Source organism: Panthera pardus, unplaced genomic scaffold, assembly GCF_024362965.1.
Source record: "Panthera pardus isolate Hobbes unplaced genomic scaffold, ASM2436296v1 HiC_scaffold_15, whole genome shotgun sequence".
Lineage (NCBI taxonomy): Eukaryota > Metazoa > Chordata > Mammalia > Carnivora > Felidae > Panthera > Panthera pardus.
Genome location: NW_026526710.1, coordinates 13,253,779 through 13,277,587, shown reverse-complemented (window position 1 = coordinate 13,277,587; position 23,809 = coordinate 13,253,779). Strand labels below are relative to the sequence as shown.

The 23,809-nt window shown below is 56.0% G+C and overlaps 1 protein-coding gene across 1 annotated transcript; it reads right to left on the bottom strand.

Moving 5' to 3' along the window:
- Nucleotides 1-279: 279 nt before the first annotated feature.
- MVK (mevalonate kinase) lies at nt 280-23,497 on the bottom strand. The gene is given in 12 exon segments (XM_019467186.2): nt 280-971; nt 973-1,070; nt 2,210-2,363; nt 5,903-6,019; nt 6,411-6,501; nt 10,792-10,837; nt 11,451-11,554; nt 15,273-15,428; nt 17,203-17,347; nt 21,655-21,802; nt 22,664-22,759; nt 23,376-23,497. Coding segments are annotated over 12 exon segments (1,560 nt in total). The 5' UTR covers nt 23,382-23,497; the 3' UTR covers nt 280-572.
- Between the last annotated feature and the right edge of the window lie 312 nt (nt 23,498-23,809).

Below are 23,809 nucleotides of genomic sequence, written 5' to 3'. Positions count from 1 at the left end.
ATTTGTGACTGCTCATGACTCCAGGTGCTAGGAAGCTTAAAATCCCCCTTCTGGAAAAGCAGGTAGGTCATTCTGAACGACCAGGGCCATCTAGGAAAACCCCACCCTGTCCCCGAGACACACAACCAAGTGACCCAAAGCCCTTCTTTCCTCCACCTCAAGAGCTCCACGGGGCAAGTGGCTGGAGAAGGGACAGGGACAGAGGAGGCAGGCATGGGCGGGCTGCAGACTGTACAAGACTGTATCCTCCTTCTTTCTGGACTCCGAGTAAAGCACTGGTTTACTCAAGAGCTTTTTATTTCCCCTCTGCCAGTCCTGTGATGGGAGGTCACAAGGTGAAGGCCACCACCTGGACACCCCCTTGGGAGCCCACAGTCTAGCTGGAGAGAAGAGCAGGCCACACAAAGTGCCGAGTGGTTCAAACAGACTGGAGGTGCGAGGGGAGGAAGGTGGGGGTGAGGGTCACCCTGCCAGGGGTCAGGGAAGGCTTCCCGGAGGAGGTGGGAGGAGTGGGGCCCTGAGAGACAGGTAGAAGTGCAGAGGCAGAGGGAGGAGGGGGAAGGCGCACCGCTTCAGGAACCACACTCCCGCATCTGAGCGTCCAACCAAGTGGGCAGGGGGTCTGGGGAGAAGGCAGAGGCCCAAAGCGGATGGGTGTGTGGGAGCTGCAGGGAGGACAGGAGGGAAGCCCCCCCACATGTCAGAGGACATGTCAGAGCCCCCCACGTGGCCCTACCGCCTGGGCAGCTCAAGGGGATGCAGGACGCAGACCGTGTCTTCTGGGCGGCCCTGTCCGCTGCAGGTTCCAGGTCGCGCCCCTGGGACTGGGGCCCACCGGCCAGCACAGAGGCCGGCTCCGGCACCCAGAATAATCCAGGAAGGGGCTTCGTGGTGGGGCTGCAGCGGCACAGGCTCCTCTCAGAGGCCATCCAGGGCTTGCCGCACGGGGGCGTCCAGGGAGGCGGCCGAGTGGACAGAGATGCCAGGGGCACCGATGCTGGTTTCCCAGCAGTCAAAGCCGCAGCTGCTCAGGGCCTGCTTCACGGCCTCGACCACCGACTGCTCCAGATCTGGGGAGACGGAAGGCAGCAGGTCACCCCACGCTCGTCTGCTCCCTTCAAGGCTGTTCAGGAAAAGGCCCGGGACAGGTCTTCCCGTTGGAATGTGGAGCCTTGCACCCTCTGGGGGAGGGGGCAGCGGTGGGCACGGAGCAACAGGTAAAGTCACGGGCCCCGAGTCACACGGCCCCGGCCCCACCGCGTACCAGCCGTGGGGCCCCAGACAAGCGGCTTCCCTTCTCTGAGCTTCGGTCTCCTCATTTGGGAAGGGGGCCAGTAGTGATTACTACTCCCCAAGGGTTACTGAGAGGCTTCCATGAGGAAAGGCAGGGAAGGCGCTGGGTACACTGCCTGGTACACGGTACACGCCCCAGAAGTGTTCTCCCTCATCATCGTCACTGACCGTGAACGAGGAGCCAATGGTCAAAGTCGGCTGTAGGCCACAGTGACTTCCTGAGGTCTGGGGCCGCGCTGAGAGCGAAGGGGGTGGTTGGGGCCACTGTGGGCTTACTACAGAGCAGTGGGCAATGGTGGGAGAAAAACAGGGAGGAGGAGAAGGTAAAGGAGGGGAGAGAAAGACCAGAAGCAGGGGGCAAAGGGAAGGCCGCGCAGGCGGGAGCACTGAGTGCCAGGTCCCGAGGGCAGGTGCGGTGTGGTGACCGAGCCGGCCCCGGGTACCGTTACCCGGCCTTGCTCTTTCCCCGGACACTGGGGGGCGGGGGGGGGTGGCGGGGGAAGAAAGCCCTCGGTTTTGTAGCAAGGTCAGTCCCCATCTTGGCCACATCAAGAGGTGACAGCGGGTGACGACAATGTCCTGGTTATTCCTCAAACCTGTGGGAGACTTGGCAGGTGAGGAGGTGGTGGGGACAGCCGCCATAATGGCGGCCCCTCCCCCAGCCCAGCCCTGTGCCAGTCTTTCTAAAGGCACTTTTCTCCTTGCGTCTAGACAACAATCATAAACTAGCCATCAGCGTCCTTGTTCCACCAATGCAGCAACAAAGGCCCAGAGTGGTGAATTAACTTGACTGAGGCCCCACGGCAGAGGTGAGACTGTTCTCCAGCTTCTCCCTCCTCCCAAGGGAACTGCCCAGGTAGAACCTTTGTACGAGCCCAGGCTGCCAACCCACCCTACCCAGCCTGCTCCCTGGTACCTGGCCTGAGGAGCGTGATGCCACAGCCACCACCGCCCGCGCCAGTGAGCTTGCTGTGCAGTCCATGGGCCATGGTCACCTGGCACAGCTGGTCTAGGGAGGCATGGCCCACGCCGAGGGCGTTCAGATGGTGCTGGTTCATGTCGATGAGCTCCTGCGGGAGAAGGTTCAGTCTGTTCCCACTCGGCCGGCCTGAAGCCAAGGTCCTGTGTCCACCCCATGCGTGTGACAGCCGCCGGTTTGGGAGAGCCAAATGGCTTAGGCAAGCCGGCACCGTGTCCCTGTCCGCTGGTAAAAGAACGTCTCCTTCCCGCGAGACTTCCCATGGGGCTGGGGTGGAGCTGGTGGGGAACACATGTCCCAGGCCTGGCCAAAGAAGCCTCTGGCCACGGTGATTGCTCAGGGATGGACCTGTGACCCAAGCTGGGCCAACCGCCGCCTTCCCAGGGTTTTCTCTGCCTCTGCCCTCGAGCTGCGAAAACTGGTTGACTTCAGAAGCTGCCAGAGTTCTCTCTGCCCTACACACGGCCAGAGAGTGCATGGAAGATGGAGAGATTTCAGACTCGGTTGTTTTGGCCCCTGGATCCAGCTATGCTTGATCCTGCTGGTCTTCCCAGTTATGAGCCAATAAATTCCTTTCCTGCTAAAGCCTGCTTGAGATGGATTTCTATCATCTGCACAAGTCTGAAGCGATACGCCATCCGACAGCGGCCGCGGGTACCAATTTTCAGAATAAGAACTGGTTTCTTATTCAAACAAGGTCGTAAGTGGGGGAAAGAGCTAAATGTTTCTCTGGTTTCTCTGATTTGCATAAAACTCCTGCTCTTCTGAGGCTCCGACGATGCAGGTTGATGAGATAAGAAAACTGATAGCGATCGCAGCCCAGGGACCCCTACTTACATCTCATTTGCTCCATCAGCGTCTGGGCGGGCACCGTGCTAAACGCTGGGGCTCTAAGAACGAGCACCCACCTGTGGTCCCTGCCACGGGCAAGTGAAGAATGTGAGATCGGGCAGAGCACCCGGGGGGGCTCAGTTCAGCCTCCGATTTCAGCTCACATCATGATCTCACAGTGGGTGGGTTCGAGCTCTGCATCGGGCTCTGCGCTGACAGCTCAGAGCCTGGAGCCCGCTTTGGATTCTGTGTCTCCTTCTTTCTCTGCCCCTCCCCCGCTCATGCTCGCTCTCTCTCAAAAATAAATAAAACATTAAAAAAATTTTAAAGAATGTGGGATCTGGAGGTGCCTGGATGACTCAGTCTGTTAAACATCTGGCTCTTGATTTCGACTCAGGTCTTGATCTCAGGGTTTGTGAGATCAAGCAAGCCCTGCGTTGGGCTCCATCCTGACAGCGCCTGCTTGGGATTCTCTCTCTCTGCCCCACCGCCCACGCATGCATTCTCTCTCTCTCAAAATAAATAAACATTAAAAAAAAAAAAGGATGTGGGATCTGGAATCAAGGGGAGGGGACTGGGTTTCAGTCCCAGCTCTGCTACTTCTAGGTTCTTGGGCAAGGCCTCTCACCCTGTGCCTCAGTTTCCCCGCTTGTAAAACTGGCATCCTAAGAGGATCGGTCTCCCTGCAGTGAGGAAGAAATCGGAGTTTTTCACATGACACCTGGCCTGAGATCAGGGCTCCATGGAAGTCAGCTGCTATCAGTACTTTTGCGGTCCTAGCACGGTTATCCCCGTAGGGCGGAAGGTGACTTGCCTAAGGTCACTGGGCTGGTAAGGTACCAAGCCGGCACTGGAAACCGGGTCTGCCCGATGCGAAGCTCCAGTCTACCCCGCCTCCAAGAGCGAGCGCCCTCAGCATTCCTGCTGCCGCCTACTTCTCGCGGCGCGGGGCTTGAGGGTGCGCGGCTCTGCTCCGGGGAACCGGCAGCGCGTGTGCTGCGAGGGTTGCCAATCACGGAGCTGTTGGCCGGGCCCACCTGGCCCTCCTGCCGGGGTGGGGGGGGGGAGGGGAGTCCTTCGGGCGCGGTCGGGTCGGCCCTCCCCTGCAGCCCGCCTCACACACCCCAGCACTTCTGACAAACGAGCAGACAGGCGTGATGGCCCGGTGGCGGCCCCGGGTGCCTCTCCCCAGCCCCAGGGGCTGGATGCGAGGGAGAAGTTCTGGGGGCCCGCTCTCTGCGCCTGAGCGCCAGGTGTCACGTTGCCGAGGCAGGTTTCAGACACCTGTCACATTCTGATCCAAAATCTGTCAAGGATCAGATGACAGGTTGTGACACAGGAGAACAGCTCGCTGGTTTGAGCACAAAGCTGTCCAGGAGGCGAGCTGCACATTTCAGCGGCTGCCACAGCCAAAAATACACACAATGTATAATCAACGTGCTGTTCTGTGGCATTCTCCGGGGGCTCAACAGGGTATATTTTAGGCAGTACTCTATCATTATTAATTTCCTGCTCAGGAGGACTGTGTTCCCTCCTTTCTACGTGAAAGGAATTGAAGCCGGCAAGGCAAAGGCTGGGGGACTGGAGGCAGACAGCTAAGGAAATGGGAGCAAAAGCACAGAAACGAGAGCGGGTCGCTGCCCCTGGCCCATGGTGGGTGCTCATTACAGATCTGCTGGCTAAAGAGATAAACCCATAAGTCAGTTTAACACCTGGCACGGCCACCCACTAGTTGGCGAACCTTGCAGAAAGTTGCTCTTGAGGCCTCAGTATTCAGACCTGTAAAACGGGGGCAATATACCCACTTCACAGGGAGGTGGTTACAGAGACCAAGTGCGAAATCATTTGTGAAGAGACTTGGTTTAGTAGCTGCTTCCATTCACTATAGGAGCTGCAGATTCGAATGCATCCCGCGGGACAGAGAGGCACCAGGTGGACCGCAGCAGCTGCAGGTGACGCTTAGGGAGAGGTGGGGACTATGGGCAAATGGAGACCCCAGGGCCTCCTCCCGGGGCCTCTTCTGCACCTCCAGCTGACTGTTGCTACCGAGCCTCACCCCCCCGGCCTGCCGGATCCTCTGATTCTCCAAGGGAAGCCAGGTGGCTCTTTAAGGTCGATCCACATTTGCCAGGCCACACGGGCCGTGTCTGAGGATGACCCTGGGCCCTCGGGCTTACTGAGCCGGTGGCTCATCAGGCATGGTAACTGCCTGTCGCCTACCGGGCCTCTTTGCACTCTTAAGACACTCCAGTGAGACCAGCAGGGGTGAAGCTGGGATTCAGACCCGGATCTGATCAAACCCAGGGCGCGAGGCCTCCGCCTCTACACTGGAATTATGCAAAGGGTAGCGGCTCGGGTCACAGGGAAGAAAGAACCATGTTGTTAGAATACGTGTGAGCCAAAGCACGCCGGTGATAAACAGTCACCAAAGGACACAAATGCAGCGAGCAAACATAACGGGAAAGGGATGGCCGTGCAGGAAATGGCTCCTGGACCTCTGGAAGATGGGGTCAGCAATATCCCACCGCGCCTTACGTGTGTGAACCCAAACCTGGCCCGTCGCACTTAGCACGCGCCAGGCACTGCCCTCTGTGCTTTCGACATACTCTCTCCGCGGCTCTGAATCAGCTGGGGAAAGGCGTAAGAAGAAGGCACGCTCGCTGGCCTTGGCATACACGGGACCCCAGGCCCGGGCCCGGCCCCCAGGTTTCAGCTCGGGGGACTGTAAGCGCAGAGGGGGAGCCCCTGCCTCAGGCAGTGGTGTGGGTGAGACCGGGGACCCTGCAGACGGGCTCTTACTTCCAGCACCAGGTAGTGCTCCGGGGCGGGGGCAGCCACCATCTCCCCCAGCATCCGCTCGCACTCCAGGGAGATAGCATCTATGGAGGTCAGCAGGGGCGCCACGATCTCTGGGAACTGGAGGGAGAGCAAGCAAGGGCCCGTGAGGCCTGGGGCAGGGCAGACACTAGACAGCCGCCCCGGCCACGGGAGGAGGGAGGTGTCCCCACGGCCCGCTCCCACCATCTGAGGAAACCCCTTCTCCTTCCCGCCGGGGATCTGCCTTGCCCAGGCCCCCTCACAGAAGCGGGGGGATTCTCGCCACCAAGCCAGCGTGTCTGACGCTCCCTGTGCTGCCTCCCGGCTGGGATGGACACACAGCACCTCCTGGTCTGCCCAAAACCGCCTCCCCCGGTCCCCATCACCCATCCTGCCCCTCCGCTAGCCCATGCGGCAGAGGGAGAGCTCGAGCCCCTAGACCTGGCTGTCGGGGCCCTGCCAGAAACCCGCCCGAGTGAACACGAAGCACCTTAAGCAGCCTGCTCCTGACGCTGGCCACGAGAGCCTTGGTGCTGCGAGGGACCTTGGTGTTGGTCAGCAGGATCCTCAGAGCCGGCGGCCTGCGGGGTGAAGAGGGTCCATGGTGAGCTTGGGACGGAGGAGCTGCGTCAGGGCCGGGGGCACTCCGAAACATCACCCGACCCTGACACAGGAGGAAGCGGAGGCCCAGAAAAGGGGACCTCAGTGGGCTGGGGGGGGAGAGCGAGAGAAGCAGGGTGGGTGGGGGGGGCTCCTGCCGCCAATCATGGATGCGTCTCCGCTCCAGGCCCTGGGCAGTCGGGACACTTTCCTTTGGCTCGTCACTCACCCACTTGACTTCAACTGGGCACCTACCATGTGCTGGGCACATGTGAGGGGGCCTGGCTTCGCCTGCAGCTGGCCGAGCACGCCGGGTTCACAGAGTTGGATGAGTTCAAAGGCACTATGGCCAACAGTACAAGAGGGGGTGAAGGTTCTGTCGTGTGGGCCACCCCAGGCTGCCGGAGTGGAAGAGATTTAGGAAGAAAAGCAATGGGACCTGGGACGGATCACGCAGAGGGGGTGCACGCAGGGTAGGAAGGCACCCAGGGGAGCTGGTATGGTGAACAGTGGGGTGCAGGGGAGGAGGGCAGGCTTGGGTGGCAGGCAGGTTCCCTGCAGGCTGAGCCCATCCTGCCCTGCCTTGATGGCTCCCAGACCCGCTGTCATGGCCCAAAGCCAGATATGGTCAGAGGGAGTCCTTCGTCCCTGCTCGGCTGTCCCAGGTGAGAGAACAGGGGCCCCAGGACGGCCACAGTGAGCTGCCCTCACCTACCTTCTGAGCTTTAGGCTACCTCCTAAAGTCACGATCGCAACCGTCCTATGCCTATCTGTCCCTGGGGACTTAAGGCCCCATTTCTTGTCATCCCAAGCTGCCTTTCAGAGCACCACGGGCCGGGGACTGAGTATTTGGATGAGCTCTGCCCCAAGACAGCTGGAGACAGGCAGACCCCTTGATACCTTTATTCGTTTTTCTTTTCACAACTCGAGACTGTAAAATCCAATAGGGCTGGAAAAGGCTGCCAGAAACCTGCTTGATCTCACCGCCCATAAGCCCATGAAATTAATATCGATTCCCAGCCTTGGAGGCCGGCTCTTTTTTTTTTTTTTTTTTAACTTTACAAAAGATGAACATTCTATTTGCCTTTTCTTTTCCCCTTAAAGACAAGCCGTTTCTCAAAAGGGCAGCGTTCTGGGAGGCCGCATCTTGATCCACTTTGCAAACAATGCATTTTTTTTTAATAGAGAAGCACCATGCGTGGTTTGGGGGGAAAGGGTTCCTCTTGAAGCCACTGGCGGGATTAATATGGAGTCTGGCCTCCCGGCTTCTCAGAGAATCAGCCATCTGCTCGCCGTGGCGCCCCGCAGCCAGCAGTGAAGGTCGGTTTGCTCTGTGTTCCCATCCATCGGGGCGGGAGGAGTTGGAACACTGTGTCTTCATCTTCCTTAGACAAGTCCTCTGCGAACAGGCGGCTCCTAGCGCTGCCGGCCCCACTAAAACCCCAGGCTCTGCGGGCATCTAGAGACCACCCAGGCTGTGCTCCGCGAGTGCTTGTGCGTGCTAGGCACGGCTAACCCCTCAATCTTATCTCACCCCCGCCCTCCCTGGGTGCTCGCTCCTCTCAGCCATCCTGGCCCTGTGGCTGCAGCTCAGCACGCCAGGCACATTCCTGCCTCAGGGCCTTTGCACTTGCATTTCCTCCGCCAGGGACCCACCTCACTCTCGTGTTCCATTCAGGTCTCTGCTCAGATGTCGTTTCATAGGGGGCCTCCCCGGATCATCCCATCCAACAGCCTGACATGCTCTCGTGGAACCATCTGTTCATTGGTTGTCTCCTCCCAACAAAGTGTGAGTTCCGTGAAGGCGGGACTTTTTGTTCCCCACTGAGGCCCCAGCACCCAGCACATGGTAGTTGCTCAGTCTCTGTGGCATTAAGTTTGATCTCAGCAGAGAGCAAAGCACTCTACAGGTGCCGTTTCTGATTCTGGGCTCAGGATCCTCGTTATATAAACGAGGAGGCGTGTGCCTCAGGAAGAGCGACTCACTCAAGAGCACCCGGCTCAGTGGGGCGCCTGGGCGGCTCAGTCGGTTGGGCGTCCGACTTCAGCTCAGGCCGTGATCTCGTGGCTGTGAGTTCGGGCCCCGCACCCGGCTCTGTGCTGACAGCTCGGAGCCCGGAGCCTGCTTTGGATTCTGTGTCTCCCTCCTGCTTCCCCCCTCCCCCATTCATTCTCTCTCTCTCTCTCTCTCTCTCTCTCTCTCTCTCTCTCTCTCCCTTAAGAATAAACATATATTAAAAATAAATAAAACAAAACAAAAAAGAGCACCCAGCTTGAAAGTGGCAGAGCTGGGCCCGCAGACCCCAGAGCCTCTGTCCGCCACGCCACCACCAGCTGGCCACCGGCTATGCCTCGGGCCCCCCTCCTGCCTCCTCACTCATCCCCTCATTTCCCTCCAGTAGAACGTACACGTGCCCACACCACCACGTTAGCTGGGGCCCAGTCGGTGCTTAGGATATAACTAGCCCTCAGGAAACACTGAATGAGACGTCACTGCCCCCTGTGACGCCCAGATCTGTCGTCCGACTTGTGACACCCCTCGCTGCTATCCGTGGCAGCTTCAGGGCATTCATATCATCCTCTGGGTATCTTCGTGCCGAGGATCACAGCCGTGCCTGCCTCCTCCGGTGGGCTGAGCCCCGCGGGCAGGCCTGCGTCCGGTACCTCAGAGTCCAGCGGGGACTCCTGATGTCGCCGCACGGGGAGTCAGTCTACGTGGCAGAGCCGGCCCCGCCTGGGCCCCAGGCCCCACTGCCCTGACTGCACAGCAGCCGGAGAAAGCTGGTTCCACTTTCCTAAACGGCCCCGCTTCCTCCTCTGTGCAGAGTGAAGGCTGTCACCCAGGGGGATTCTGCCCTCCAGGGGACACTGGCAATGTCTGGAGACATTTTTGGCTGTCGCAACTGGGAGACAGGGGAGGCGCTACTGGCATCTAGTGGGTGAAGCGCGGGGATGCCGTTGAATATGCCAACCATGCCGCACAGGGCAGCGCCCGCACTATAAAGAATCGTCCGGTCCACTACGTCAATGGTGCCAAGGCTGAGAGACCCTAACGCAGAACCTCGGAAAGGCAGGCGTGGCTCCTGGAAGCCAAGAGAACTGGGGCAGAAAGTTCCCGGAGGTGCAGGTGGAAGTGACGCGGCACATCACGCCAGGTCAAGGAGCCACTCCTTGGCCCAGCTGGCGAGGGCCACTTGGCGTGGCCCAGCTGGCGAGGGCAGTGGACCGGGACTTGCTGCCCGTGGGCCGTGAGGACCGCCCTCATCACCGTGGAAAGGCCCGCCTGGGTGGCAAAGTGCCCTGGGACACCACCTGACTCCATCGAGGGCTCAAGGAACTGCCACCTGCTCACCCTGAGAGTCGCTGCCCGCACGGGACATTTCCACTCTGAGTCCAAAGAGAACACAGCATGCTCTATTTTAACATGCATGCTTGTAGTTCCGATTGCTCCCGAGGGAGGGGGTAAGGGAACCTGGGAAACGGGCTGAGAAGTTCTCAAATGTCACCCCTGCTGGAAGCCTCTCACGAGCCTGAGCCCTGGCTCTGCCTCGAGTGCCCGACTGTGGCAACCCTCATGTTCACCTGCAGTGGCTTTGTGTGCGTGTCTGCTGGTCCCCCCCTACCCGCCCCCACTCTCCTCCCACCCTGCCCCGCCACCAAAATTGTGTCCCAGACTCATTTTTACATCCCTAGACCCTAGTACAGTGTCCTCGGGAACACAGGAAGATATCAATTCTCATTTGCTAAATGCATACACTATCGAATGAATGAAATGAACGACGACCCAGGGGTCTGGGGGAGCAGCCGCTCTCTGGAAGGTGAATGGCACGGCCACGCATGACTTCTCCCTCTAATCTCTTGGCAATTTAAGAGCTGCGGTACAGAAGGCAAGAACAGGGTGTCCTCATGGCCCACGGCCTGGGAGGGCCTCACAGGGGAGGGGAAAGAAAGCCAGGGGTGCCTGGGGAGCTCAGTCAGTTAAGTGTCTGACTTCGGTTCAGGTCATGATCTTGCAGTTCATGAGTTAGAGCCCCACTTCGGGCTGTCTGCTGTCAGTACAGAGCCCGCTTCCGATCCTCTATCCCGCCACGATTCTCTCTTTTGCTCTCTGCCCCTCCCCCTTCTCAAAAATAAACAACAACAACAACAAAAAAAGCCAGAGATGCTGCCCCACATGTTACCGCACAACGAGACAGAGCCCCCCCCCCTCCCCCAACCGACGACGCGATGAGGCAGCCATGCCGGGAGGGGCTGCCCTACCCCAGAATTACCTCTTTAGGAGCGAAATCTTTCCTTGCTGGTATCGGAGTGCTCCCCCTAAAGAGAAAAAGCAGCGGGTCAGAGCTATGGGAAAAGCTGTGTGTGTCTGCCCCTTGGGAGAGGAGCTGGGCTTGAGTGGGTAAGAGTTCTGCCCCATCCGGGGAACAGGTTAAACCCTTGTTAACTAGTCATGCCAGCTTCGGTCACAAAAGGTCCCGGGAGGGCACAAAGGCACTCCGCGCTCCGCCAGGGAGCTCGCCCTCCCTCCAGGCTGCCCGGCCTCGTGCCACAGGCCACGTGGTGAAGGTGGGCCCAGGACCGTGGCCGGGTCCGGGAAGCCAGGATCCCACAGCAGCTCGTGTGACTGCCAGGCGCTACGGCCGTGACTCTGCAGCTGTACTGTGGCAACCCTCATGGGGACCTCACCACACCTGTAGCTTCCCGGGCCCTGCCATGACCCCCCCCAGGACCCCCAGAGGTCTGGATTCAGCAGGTGTGAGGCAGGACCCTGGAATTTCTCCCCTCCCTCACCCCCAAGCAGGAAAACACTGTTTTCCTCGGAAGCCGCTGATTTCATTCATCCAACCCAACAAAGCCTGAGCGTCTACAATGGTCACAGGAATTTATAAAATAATACAAACACAGAAAACTGGCCTGCGGCCGCACCTACCCCAAACGCTGACAGCATTGTCTACTCCGGAGGGGTTCCCGTGAATCACTCTCTCCCCCTGGAAGGCCCACTTGTTAATTAATTCCAAGTCCTCCACTGTCCACCTGAAGAAGACACACAAGTCCGTCTGTACCTCGGTGGAGAGGGGCGGCCAGGGCCGCTGAGGCAGCAAGGGGCGGGACCACACGAGCCAGGAACAGGAGAACAGCCTAGAACCTCTCCAGCTGCAGAGCCATCTCCTGCAATCCCCATGAAAACCCTACAGGGACGGTACAATTACTATCCCCTCTCCTACGGAAGAGGAAACTGAGGCACAGGTGGGTCAAGTAGATCCCCGTGCTGTGCACCGCTACATCAGAACCACATCGGTTGACTGGAGCCCAGGTTCTCAACTACCGAGCTTTATGGCGCCAACAGGACGTACTCGTTTGTCCGATATTTACCGAGCATCTACTGTGTGCCTGTCGCTAAGCTCACGGTAGGGAACGAACGAGACACGGCCCCCAGCCGCCTGAGGCTTGGCGTCTCATGGAGAGGGGACGCCAAAAGCAATCGATATTTAACTACAACCCCCAGGAGGGGCAGTGCAGGCTGGATGGCCTGTACCCCATCCGGAAAGGGGGAGGGCCTGAGGGACAAGGGCGCGGTCGGCAAGGCCAGAATGTGCGGGGAGTGCATTCCAGACCGGGGCTGCACAGCACCTGCAACTGTGCAAGAGCCGGACCTTTCCAGTAACTGAAAGGCGAGCGCGCGAGACAGAGAGGGGGCAGCTGGACCCAGCCCGGGACCTGGCCCTCTCCGCAAAGGTGAATCTTCTTCCCACCCTGTGCACTGCTCATCCTCCGGGGGCTCAGATTTCCAACCCAGTCTTCACAGGAGACCGGATTCCGGTCTGATTCCAGCTCTGTCTGATTTAGAAACGCTGGGCAGGGGTTGGGGCCTGCTCTCACCAAAAGTCCTAGGAAGGAATGACTGGGCCTTCAGGGGTGGCGGGAGACCTGAATGTTAAGGAATCAGCGTGAGAAAGAGCACACGCACGTGCATGCACACACACACGTATACATACACACACACTTATGCACACACACATACACGAGTCACCCATGCCTTTTGAAAATTAATTAAAAATTTTTTAATGTTTATTTTTGAGACAGAAAGAGACAGAGCATGAGCAGGGGAGGGGCAGAGAGAGAGGGAGACACAGAATCCAAAACGGGCTCCAGGCTCTGAGCTGTCAGCACAGAGCCCAATGCGGGGCTTGAACCAATGAACTAACTGTGAGATCATGACTTGAGCTAAAATTGGACGCTTAACTGACTGAGCCACCCAGGCGCCCCTGCACAGTTTTCACGCTTCTAAATCAAGAATGATCCTATTCCAGGGGCGCCTGGGTGGCGCAGTCGGTTAAGCGTCTGACTTCAGCCAGGTCACGATCTCGCGGTCCGTGAGTTCGAGCCCCGCGTCAGGCTCTGGGCTGATGGCTCGGAGCCTGGAGCCTGTTTCCGATTCTGTGTCTCCCTCTCTCTCTGCCCCTCCCCCGTTCATGCTCTGTCTCTCTCTGTCCCAAAAATAAATAAAAAACGTTGAAAAAAAAATTAAAAAAAAAAAAATGATCCTATTCCAGAAGATTATCAGAAATAACTTCTGTTGTGTATTGTTTCCTCATTGTATGTTAACGTTTCTTACAGCTATTTTCTTTTGTTATGTGAAAAACACTTCCTTCCCTCTCTCTTTTTGATGTTTCTTCAAAACTTTATTATTTAAAAAAATTTTTAATGTTTGTTGATCTCTTAGAGACAGAGCATGAGTGGGGGAGGGGCAGAGAGAGAGGGAGACACAGAATCCGAAACGGGCTCCAGGCTCTGAGCGGTCAGCACAGAGCCCGATGCGGGGCTCGGACTCACGAACTGTGAGATCATGACTTGAGCTGAAGTCGGACGCTTAATAGACTCAGCCACCCAAGCACCCCGAAAATTAAATTTTTTAAAAAAGTTTTAAGTAGGCTCCACACCCAATGTGGGCTCAAACTCATGACCCTGAGATCAAAAGTCACACACTCCACTGCCTGAGCCAGCCAGGGACCCTCACCCATGCCTTTTGAAAGGCAGAGCTGGTCTGTTGGCCCATATACACGAGTCTGTTTAAGGGACCCAGGGCAAGCAGGCCTTCACTGATCTAGGTTATAATCAGTGATTAGCACATGGTAACGAGCACCATCTTATCACAGAAGCACCAAACGTCAAGGCTGGAGGGCCCCCTGAGGGACCATCAGGTGCAGCCCCTCACTTCCAGATGAGGAAACAGAGCCCAGAGGAGAAGAGGGGGTGGCCCCACGCCCTGCAGCAAGTTAGCAGGCACACCTCACTGAAATCCCTGAAAACCATCACCTTGTGTTACCTCCAGGTGCGCCTCTCATCACCTACCGGATTCTTCCCCTGCCAAAAGCCGCCTCCACCCCACCCCTCCTACTCCTCTCCACCCACAGGAACCATCCAGAGCGAGTCTCAGGAGTGCTGACAGACACATCACATCACGAGCCCGCAGATCCACTGTGGCCACGAGGATCAAAGGGACCTTGGGGCTCAGTCTGAATCCAGCCGTATTTTAACCTCCGTGACTCAGAAGAGAAATCATTGGCCGTGACAGGGCAGCCAGGGGGGCCTGGGCTGCGGGAAAAACCACTGCCTTTCCAGGGCAGAGGGAGAAAGCCTCGATTCAAAGCCAAGCTCTGGAAGAGGACAAACGTCCGAGGCTGCAAGCTAGTGCAGTGTGTCCGCTCTGTGCCCCTGCAGCGGGCGTGGAGGGTAGAGGAGCGGTGCTCTGGGAGGAAACACGCAGCCACGCCCACCGTGCACCAGCACCGCGTAAGCAGCCTCTTCTGCCGGCTACACCGGGAGACAGACAAGGCCGGCGGTCCGCCCGACACCACACATGGTTGGGACCCCAGGCCCCCAGTGGGAGGGCTCCCCTGCGCTGTGTGGGCCCAGGATGGACTGTAGTTTCTCCAGATGCAGCCCCCAAGTGGCAGAAACGGCTGCCAGGGACACTGTCCTGACGAGCCTCACTGACTCCGCGAGACCTGCAGAGGCAATGCTCCCTCCGTGGAACAAGGTCAAGGGCTCCTAAGAAGCGAAATGCCTTAATAATAATAGATACTCCCCCGGGGCGCCTGGGCGGCTCAGTTGGCTGAGCGTCTGACTTCAGCTCAGGTCATGATCTCACGGTTCGTGTGTTCGAGCCCCACGTCGGGCTCTGTGCTGACAGCTCAGGGCCTGGAGCCTGCTTCCGATTCTGTGTCTCCCTCTCTCTCTGCCCCTCCCCCGCTCATACTCCGTCTCTCTCTGCCTCAAAAATATACATTAAAAAGAAAATTTTTTCAATAAGAAATAAAAAAAACACTCCTCCTGTGTTTATGTCTTGACGTGTTACACTTTTTTTTTTTTGCACAACTGTCTCGTAAGACCCAGCAATAGTGTCCTTAATGCTCTCATCAGCTTTTTACAGAGCAAGACACCGAGGCCCTGAGGGGCGCAGCAGCACGGCCGAGGTCCCGCAGTGAGACAATGGCAGAAGTGGGCCCAACGGCTCCCTACATCCGGGCTCAGGTTCTTTCTACCATATCACGGGCACTCGAACCCCAAAGAGGCAAGGTAGAGGTGAGGGTAGGGGAAGGGCAGAGAGGTCAGGCTCTGGATTCAGACCGCCCGCGTTGGTCGCAGACACCTCTTGCCTCACAGGGTGGCGGGGAGTCCTCAGGGAGAGAACCCACACCGGGGTGTGGTGCCCGGGAAGGACAATGATGAGGGCAAGGGCCGCGATTACCTGCTGGCAGGCTCGCCGTCCTTCAGCGGGTTTGGGATCTCCTCGCACGCGGTCAGGAGAGCGGAGGCCACACACACTGAGTAGGCGGCACTGGAGCCCAGGCCGGCCCCAGTGGGCAGCTCAGACCACACCCTGATGTCCAGGCTGGGCAGGGTCCTGAAACACAGTGGGGTGCAGGGCATGACTCTCCTGAAGGGTGGCGAGGTGCCGACGTCGCCCAGGACTGGACGTGGGCAGGGCCTGACTCCGAGCCTCTGGCCAGGTTTCTGGACTCGCGGACGTTTCCCGACCCCAAAAGCAGCCCTCCGGGATTGTAGGAAGTCGTGGTGAAGCAGACAACTTGGTAATAAATACCAGAACCACCTCCCTCCTGAACACACCGTTCCCTCCCGAGCCGCCAACCATTTCTCTAAACTCCTTCCTGTTCCCTGCACAGGCTCTTTCGTGGCCCCGCTCTCTCTGTATCCCTGCCTGGGATAGCTCTGCACCTCTTTAGCCCCCAGGGAAACTCCTAGCCATCCTGCAAAACCCTTCTCAAATGTCACTGCCACCGTGAAGCTTCCGCTGGCCACCCACAGAACCCATTCCTAGCTCCCCTTGACGATCTCCACTACGTAGCCTTTCTCCACCACTGCCTCATGTTGGCGTGCTGTGTGCTCACGGGACCCTCCTCCTTCCTACCGGCCAGCAGTGCCCCGCTGTGTGTAACACGGGCCTGTTTTCTACCACTGGAAAGTTCCGTCACTGTATCTTCTGTGTATTTCCCCCAAGCAAGGACTGTCAAATTTCGTGTCCTGTGGTTTCCATTAAGGAATTTTCCCGTCTTCCAAATATAAAACCATAAGGCCGAAGCTGCCTTTTCAAACTACACATGCCCACCCCGCTCAGATCAGATTCTGAAATCTGCACCCCTTCCCCGAAGGGGACGTGCCCCACTTAAGTTGAAAATCCCACGCGGACAGCAAGAGTGGAGGCGTTTATGAATGGGCCCTCTGCACCATGCCTGGCCCCCAGCGTCTGCTGTATGAGTGACGAGCTGCCCCCTGAGGCTTTCCCTTTGGGTTTGAAACAGAAAATAATTATACTGAAACTCACCGTGGGCTAGTTACAGAGCTAGGCCCATTTCATATATCGTATTTTCAATCCTCCAATAGTTTTCAGAGGAAAATAATAACAGCTAACGTTTCTCAAGCTACGTGCCAGGCTCTGAGTCAAGCGCTTTAAATAAATAAACTCATTTAACCTCCCAAGAAGCCTACGAGGTAGGTATTATTACTACCCCCATTTTACAGATGAGGACACTGAGGCCCAGGAAGGGTAAGAACCTCAAGTAAGCCAGTAAGTGGCCGCCGTGGGGTGCGAACCAACGCCATCTGACTCTCCATGACCACGTGACGTGGCCTCAGCGGTGAGCTGGCCTCCCTGAGGGCAAATAACCCAAATCCTATCTTCAGGGGTGAGACGGACACAGGTGTCACTTTGCTGATCACAGAGTTTCCCTGGAGTCTGCGGGACGAGCAGCAGGGGTGCCTCTGTGGACACAGCGCAGGAGAAGCCACGTGGTTTGGGAGTCCGGCTTCGGGTCTGCTGAATCCAAGAGGCCAGAGGAGGCAGTGGGGGGTTGAGAACGTAAGTGTCAGAACCCAAGTCAGCGGGGCTGATTCCCCAGCCCGGCCCTCAGTGTGTTTCTGAGTTTCATTCCTGGGCCAAATGAGGGCGCCCCTCTCAGAGCTTCCTAGGAATGTTAAAAGCAGACCGTCCATCGAGGGTCCAGCCTGGCACCTGGTGCATGCGGCAATGGCAAATGGCCATGGTCACCGGAACCCCGGAAGAAAGCCCCTGTGCTCTGCGGTAGCCAAAGCTACAGAAACCCTTGCCCGCTGCCCCGGGCGGGCTGAAGCAGGGCTCCCTCCCCAGACCACGCACGCACCTCTGCTTCCGGCAGATGCACAGGTACAAGTAAAGGAAGGCCAGTACGGCCGCACGCGCGGGGTCGGCACAGTCCTTGGGGAAGGCTGCCACCTCCTCCAGCTTCTCCACTAGCTCCGCGGTGGGTGCCGAGGCGTCACCTTGCTCTGTCGCAAACAAGCACACGTGGCTGGGTGAGAGGGCCTCAGGTGCTTTTACAGACAACAGCACGCAGAGGACCCAGCGGGTCACGAGAATCAGAATCTGACAGACACGGATTCACGGTCCGAGCGCCAGGGCCGAGACCGCCACCGGCCTTCAGGTTTTGCGGGCAGGTGGACTTGAGTTTGGGTCCCGACTATACCATATGCTGGCTTTATGGCCTTGAGTGTGTGACTCAACGTCTCTGATCCTTAGTTTCCTTCCTTGGTAAACGAGATCATGACAGGACCTCCTCCAAGATAAACTTAAATAAGGTACAGGAGACCCTTAGCGCGGTTCCTGGCATACAGGAAGTGTTCAATTAACCGTAGTTTTTGAAACATGCATACACACACAAGGCGAATGCTAGCTCGATCTCTCAGAGGTCTGGCTTTGACCTCCACAGAACAAAACCCAAACCACGGGCAGTATTAAATTATTCCCCAAACGTGTCCCTCTCCTGAAACATAACCTGTGAGGACAGGACGCTCAAAACCAGAGAACGTGAAGTGCTGAGATTTGCTTGGGCAGCCAGGAGAGGCCAGATAGCAGTTTCTCTCCCGTGTGGGGGGGGGGGCTGTGCCACTTTCCTCCGAGAGCCTGAGCAAGGCTGACCGGCTTACCTTGACAAACCACTCCCTGAGTCACAGGTCAAATTTTAAAGTAAACAGAAAAAGGAGCTTGGTGTGCCTGTGTTAGGAAACTGTAGGGTGAGGCACTCATTAAAAGGGCTGTGGGCTAACTGAAATAATAATACATTAAAGGCAGCTCAGCCAACAGGCAGTGTTACTGAGGGCGCAGACATTTCAGAGCTCGGTGAAGGAAATGGAATAACTTGTTAAAGTGGTTGGAGAGTGGGGCACCTGGGTGGCTCACTCGGTTAAGCCTCTGACTTGAGCTCAGGTCGTGATCTTGTAGTTCGTGGGTTCCGGCCCCGTGTCGGGCTCTGTGCTGACAGCTCAGAGCCTGGAGCCTGCTTCGGATTCTGTGTCTCCCTCTCTCTCTTTGCCCCTCCCCCAGTTGCACTCTTTCTCTCTCAAAAATAAACATTTAAAGAAATTAAAAAAAAAAAAAAAAAAGAGTTTGGAGAGTTGAGAGAGATCCGGGTCTGAATCCTTTCTGCATCACCGACGAAGATGTGCGACCTGAGCCACTTGACCCCCGAACCTCGATTTTCTCCTCCGTATGATGGGGATGGATCCCGCCACCTACTTCCAGGGCAGGCTGGAGACTTCTAAGAGTGCTGATGTATGTAACACACTAGCCCAGTGCCTGGCACCCACGGAGATGCCCAGTGAAATGTTCACTGTGTTTGTAACTATCGGGAGGCAACCAAAGAACACTGAAAGACAAAGATGGAGGGGCCCTGCAGTCTAATAGAAAACGCGCGTCGTGCACCCTGCTCCTTTTTCTCTTTGGGGAAGTAACTCACACGCCCTCACGGACTACACACAGTGTCCCGGCCCTCGCCCGCCTCCAGGCCTGCCGGATCCTTGCAGCAACCTTCCCAGGCAACACGACTCTGCCCACGGAGGCTCAGGGGGTTTGAGCGACCTGTTGAGGTTCACACAGGCAGGCGGGGGGGTCTGGCACGTGGGCCAGACACCTGCCTGCTTCCATCAGTGCTACTGACACCCCAAAGCAGCAGCCAGCTCCCGGGGGACATTGCGAGCCTGGTGGGGGATGGTCTCGGGCACCACAGAAGGCAAATCCCACGCTGCTCTGGATGGCTGCTTTCCGAGGCCTGCTTCAAGGTAGCAGTTGTTTTCAACTGACAGTGTCCCTAGAATCACCCAGGAAATTTCTTTCTTTCTTTCCCTTTTTTTTTTTTAATGTTTATTTATTTTTGAGAGAGACAGAGAGAGACAGAGCGTGAGCACAGAAGAAGCAGAGAGAGAGCAGGAGACACAGAATCCGAAGCAGGCTCCAGGCTCCGGGCTGTCAGCACAGAGCCCGATGTGGGGTTCGAATCCACGAACCGTGAGATCATGACGGTTTGAGAGAGAGAGAGGGAGAGAGAGAGACAGAGCACGAGCAGGGGAGGGCAGAGAGAGAGAGACAGAATCCGAAGCAGGCTCCAGGCTCTGAGCTGTCAGCACAGAGCCTGATGGCAGGGCTCGAACCCACAGCCCCTCAGGTGCCGCCCAGGGAATTTCTTTCAAAATACACACACCCGGTCCCCTACCACCTCTACCCCTTTTCAATAAGAGAGAGGCAGGGCCAGGAATCCGTCTGTATTGTTAAAAACAACAACAAAATCGTCTCCAGGGGTTCTCAAGGCAGGACTGGCTGGAAAATGGGGGTTTTCACCTGTTCCTTCACCCCCTACAGTATCCGGGAGTGGCTTGCTGTGGACTGATTGTTACAGGGGACAGGGAGCAGGCAGGAAAAGACCATTGGGAGGACTCCCACTGGCCCCACTCTGGCTCAGAAACACTGTTCCCGACAATGGGGCAGCAGCCCAGCGAGGAGACAGCAAACTGAGAACAGAAAACACCCTCCAGGTTTGGTGCAGGGGGCGACCCTGCTGATGAAAAACCTTGCCTATGAGGGGACACAACATTCACAGTATTATCGAAAATCAGCACAGGAGTCTTTATTTATTGGCATGGAAAGGTATCAGGCCTGATACCCTGAAGGGGGGGTAAAACCCACACATTTCTGGAAAGTCTGTATGGCCTGATCAGATTTTGGTTAGGGAACAGATATCCTCCTACCTCTCTCAATCTAACTATCCACCTGCAGAAAACAGTCCAGAAGGATTAATACCAAAATGCTCACCGTTGTCACAGGGGCTGCTGAAAGGTCAGTAATAGATTTTTTTTTTTTTAACTCACAGTGGTTTAATATTGACTCTGTTTTCCAATTAATAACCATGCTACTTTTATTTTTAATGATTTTTTAAAAGTTTATTTACTTACCTTGAGAGAGAGAGAGCATGCATGTGCAAGCAGTAGAGAGGCAGAGAGAGGGAGAGAGAGCATCGAGCACTGTTAGCTCGATCCTATGAATTGTGAGATCATGACCTGAGCTGAAATCAAGAGTCAGATGCTTACCCGACTGAGCCACCCAGGTGCCCCATTATTTTCTTTAAAAAAAATTTTTTTTTTAACATTTTTATTTTTGAGAGAGAGAGAGAGGGAGAGAGACAGAGCATGAGCGGGGGAGGGGCAGAGAGAAAGAGAGAGAGAGAGAGAGAGACAGAATCCAAAGCAGTCTCCAGGCTCTGAGCTGTCAGCACAGAGCCTGATGTGGGGCTCGAACCCACGAACCATGAGATCATGACCCGAGCTGAAGTTGGATGCTTAAACAACTGGGCCACCCAGGCACCCCAAGGTGCCCTATTATTTTTAATGATTTTTTAAAAAATGTTCATTTTATTTTTGAGAGAGAGGAATAGAGACAGAGCAGGGGAGGGGCAGAGAGAGAGGGAGACACAGAATCCGAAGCAGGCTCCAGGCTCTGAGCTGTCAGCACAGAGCCCAAGGCGGGGCTCGAACCCACGAACCGGGAGATCATGACCTGAGTTGAAGTCAGCACTTAAACGACTGAGCCACCCAGGTGCCCCTGATGATTTTCAATTATGCAAAACGCCACTACCTTCTCTTTGTCAAAACCATCCTCCAGAAGGAAGGCTCACTTTGCCCACTCAGACCTTAGGACCCTCCCAGCGGTATGTAACCATCACCAGAAGTAAATTTTCCTAGTCTTTTTCCTATGCACTTACATACCTGCTGATACCTAATCCGGGTCGTCCCTCAGATACATCCTGTTTGCATCTTTTGTTTTTTCACCCAACAACAGGCCTTCACAATCAGTCCACCACAGCCCGCATACATCCAGTGCATCATTTTATGCTCTTGAATTTAAAAAAATAAATAAGAAGGGGCACCTGGGTGGCTCAGTCGGTTGGGTGTCCGACTTCGGCTCAGGTCATGATCTCGCGGTCCGTGAGTTCGAGCCCCGCATTGGGCTCTGCGCCGGTAAGCTCGGAGCCTGGAGCCTCCTTCGGATTCTGTGTCTCCCTCTCTCTCTGCCCCTCCCCCACTCACACTCTGTCTCTCTCAAAAATAAATAAACATTAAAAAATTAAAAATAAAATAAAATGAATAAGTGAAGCTAATTTTATGGCTCAAGAGAAAAAAGAACACCTCCAGAGTGGCTAGTCTCCGGACCCCTCAGGGATAGCCTGGAATAACTACCCAGCCATGTGTTTCCCCTCTGTTCAGGACCCCGGCCCTTCCCACACCTGGTTCCTGCTCGCTGCACTTACCCAGAGAGCTCGTGTCCTGTAGCTGAAGCCTGGCCACATCCCAGACCCGCTTGATGCCAATGTTCGGTAGGTCGAGGCACACTTTCCCATTGCTGTGGGGCTGAAGCCGGAGGAATGTTCTTAAGTTCACGGCCACCGCCAACGCTACCTGTAGGATAAAGGGCAAAAGCAATGAACCTGAGCATGGGTGGCAAAGAGTATGGCTCCAGTCTCAGAAACAGGGCTCAGTGTCAATGTGCTGAGGAGAGACAGCAAATACTGGCACGCAGGGCACGCCCACTCATGCCCTTGGCAGACACTGCCGATCAACCTTGGCATGCTCTCCCACTAGGTGGCACCGGCACTACCAATCAATTAGGAGTTAGCATCAACTTCTGTTTGCCCTCTCCATGCAAAACTTCAGAGGTCCTCCACACCAAGGAATGGTTTCCCCATCATCACCATGTCATCCAAATAAATGTAAGTTAAGAACATGAAGAATGACGGAATGGAGAAAGCATGAGCTGTGGGTTCAGACAGACGGAGGTTCATTCCCGGTTCTACCCAGGTGTACGGGACCTTGGTCAAGCGACCAATCCTCTCCTAAGCCTCAGCTTCCACATCTGCAAAATAGGATAATAAAAGTTTAACCTCCGAGGGCAGTCCTCAGACTTAAATGAGACAGTGTATGTTTCAGACTCATCTGCTGGATCCTACTCATTTTCCCCATTTCTGAATGTCGGGGTGCCCCAGGGCTCAGTGCTCCCACTCCTCTTCTTCTCCACCGAAGCCCACTTTCCAGGTCGCCTCATTCCACCTGCACAGCTTTACCTTTCAGCTTTGTGCTACCTTACTGAGGCCAGAGGAGCCCTTCAGTGGGGGTAAGCCCTGTCTTTTCCCTGCCTCCCTGGGGAAAAACTGACCTCCTCTCTTAGATACCCCTAGGCTATGCCTCAAGACTTCTTTTCAGTTTAAGATTAGGGTCAGGGAGAAGAGGTGCCCAATTCTCAAAGACTCTGGGGGCCTTTACTTTGCCGTGGACCACAGCATGCTCTCCATGAAGAATGACTTTCCCTGGAGCAGACACCAGCAGGACTTCTGACAACATAGCTAGCTCCTGGGAATCCTGAAAGAAAAAGCCAGAGAGAGGATGAGACATCCCCAGATCTCAGAGATATTAGAGAATACCCAGTTCAAACTCATCATTCTAACGAAAAAGGCAGCTACCATCCAGCACTTCCTATGTGCCCCAAAGACTGCGCAGTCCACTAGGCACATCAGAAAGACCTGGGTTCAAATCCCAGCTCTTCGGCTCCCCAGTGAGGTCACTGTCTCTAACTCACTCAAATGGCTAAAAACCTTGGTTCCGTCCTATGTTATATTTGGACAAGAACTGCACTTACCTCAATGGGTTTTGGAAAGCTTAAGTTAAATAATACAAGAGGACCACTTGGCAGCGTGGGTCCCAGCTTTAATTATTACTACTATTGAGGCTAGAAATTTAAATGAAATCATGGAGTAGAAGGAAAGCCTTCCTGGACTTTTAGGCTGTTTCCAATACGTCACGACTATAAATTGTAGGCTGCAGAAAACAGATGTCAAGCCCCTTCCTGCATGCACACTTAACCGAGGATCTCTACAACACAGAGTCCTAGGAAGTGACTTGCTGGGTCTACAGGTGTGCGCATTTTAGATTTTCTAGAAATAATAAAAAATTACCATCCATTTAAGGCCTCAATTACCTCCATATGATAAGACCTGAGCCGCACTATGAGCTAAGTGCCATCGTGATCCCCGTTTCTTAGCGGGGGAAAGTGAGGCTCGGAACCGGGAGACCTACTGCTTGCCCAAAGCTCCAAATCCCTTCAGATTCGAGCTCACTAACCGCTCGGGACGGATTCTCAGAGTCGGAGAAACCAAGCCAGAGAAGCCGGGAGCCCGGCCCAAAGTCTCAGCCTCAAACCTCGCGCCCCCAGCCCCGTGAGCCCAGGCGCTCACCTGCCTCGGCGGGACCGGTGAGCGAAAGCCAGAGCGGCTCGGGGACCAAGTCCCCCCGGGCGCCACCCCAACAGGGGTTCGCCCTTCCGCTCAGCCAATCAGAACACGCAAACTGGGCGTTCCTTTACCGATTGGCTTGAACATTGGCCAATAGGTGTCGCAACCAAGCTGTCCGACG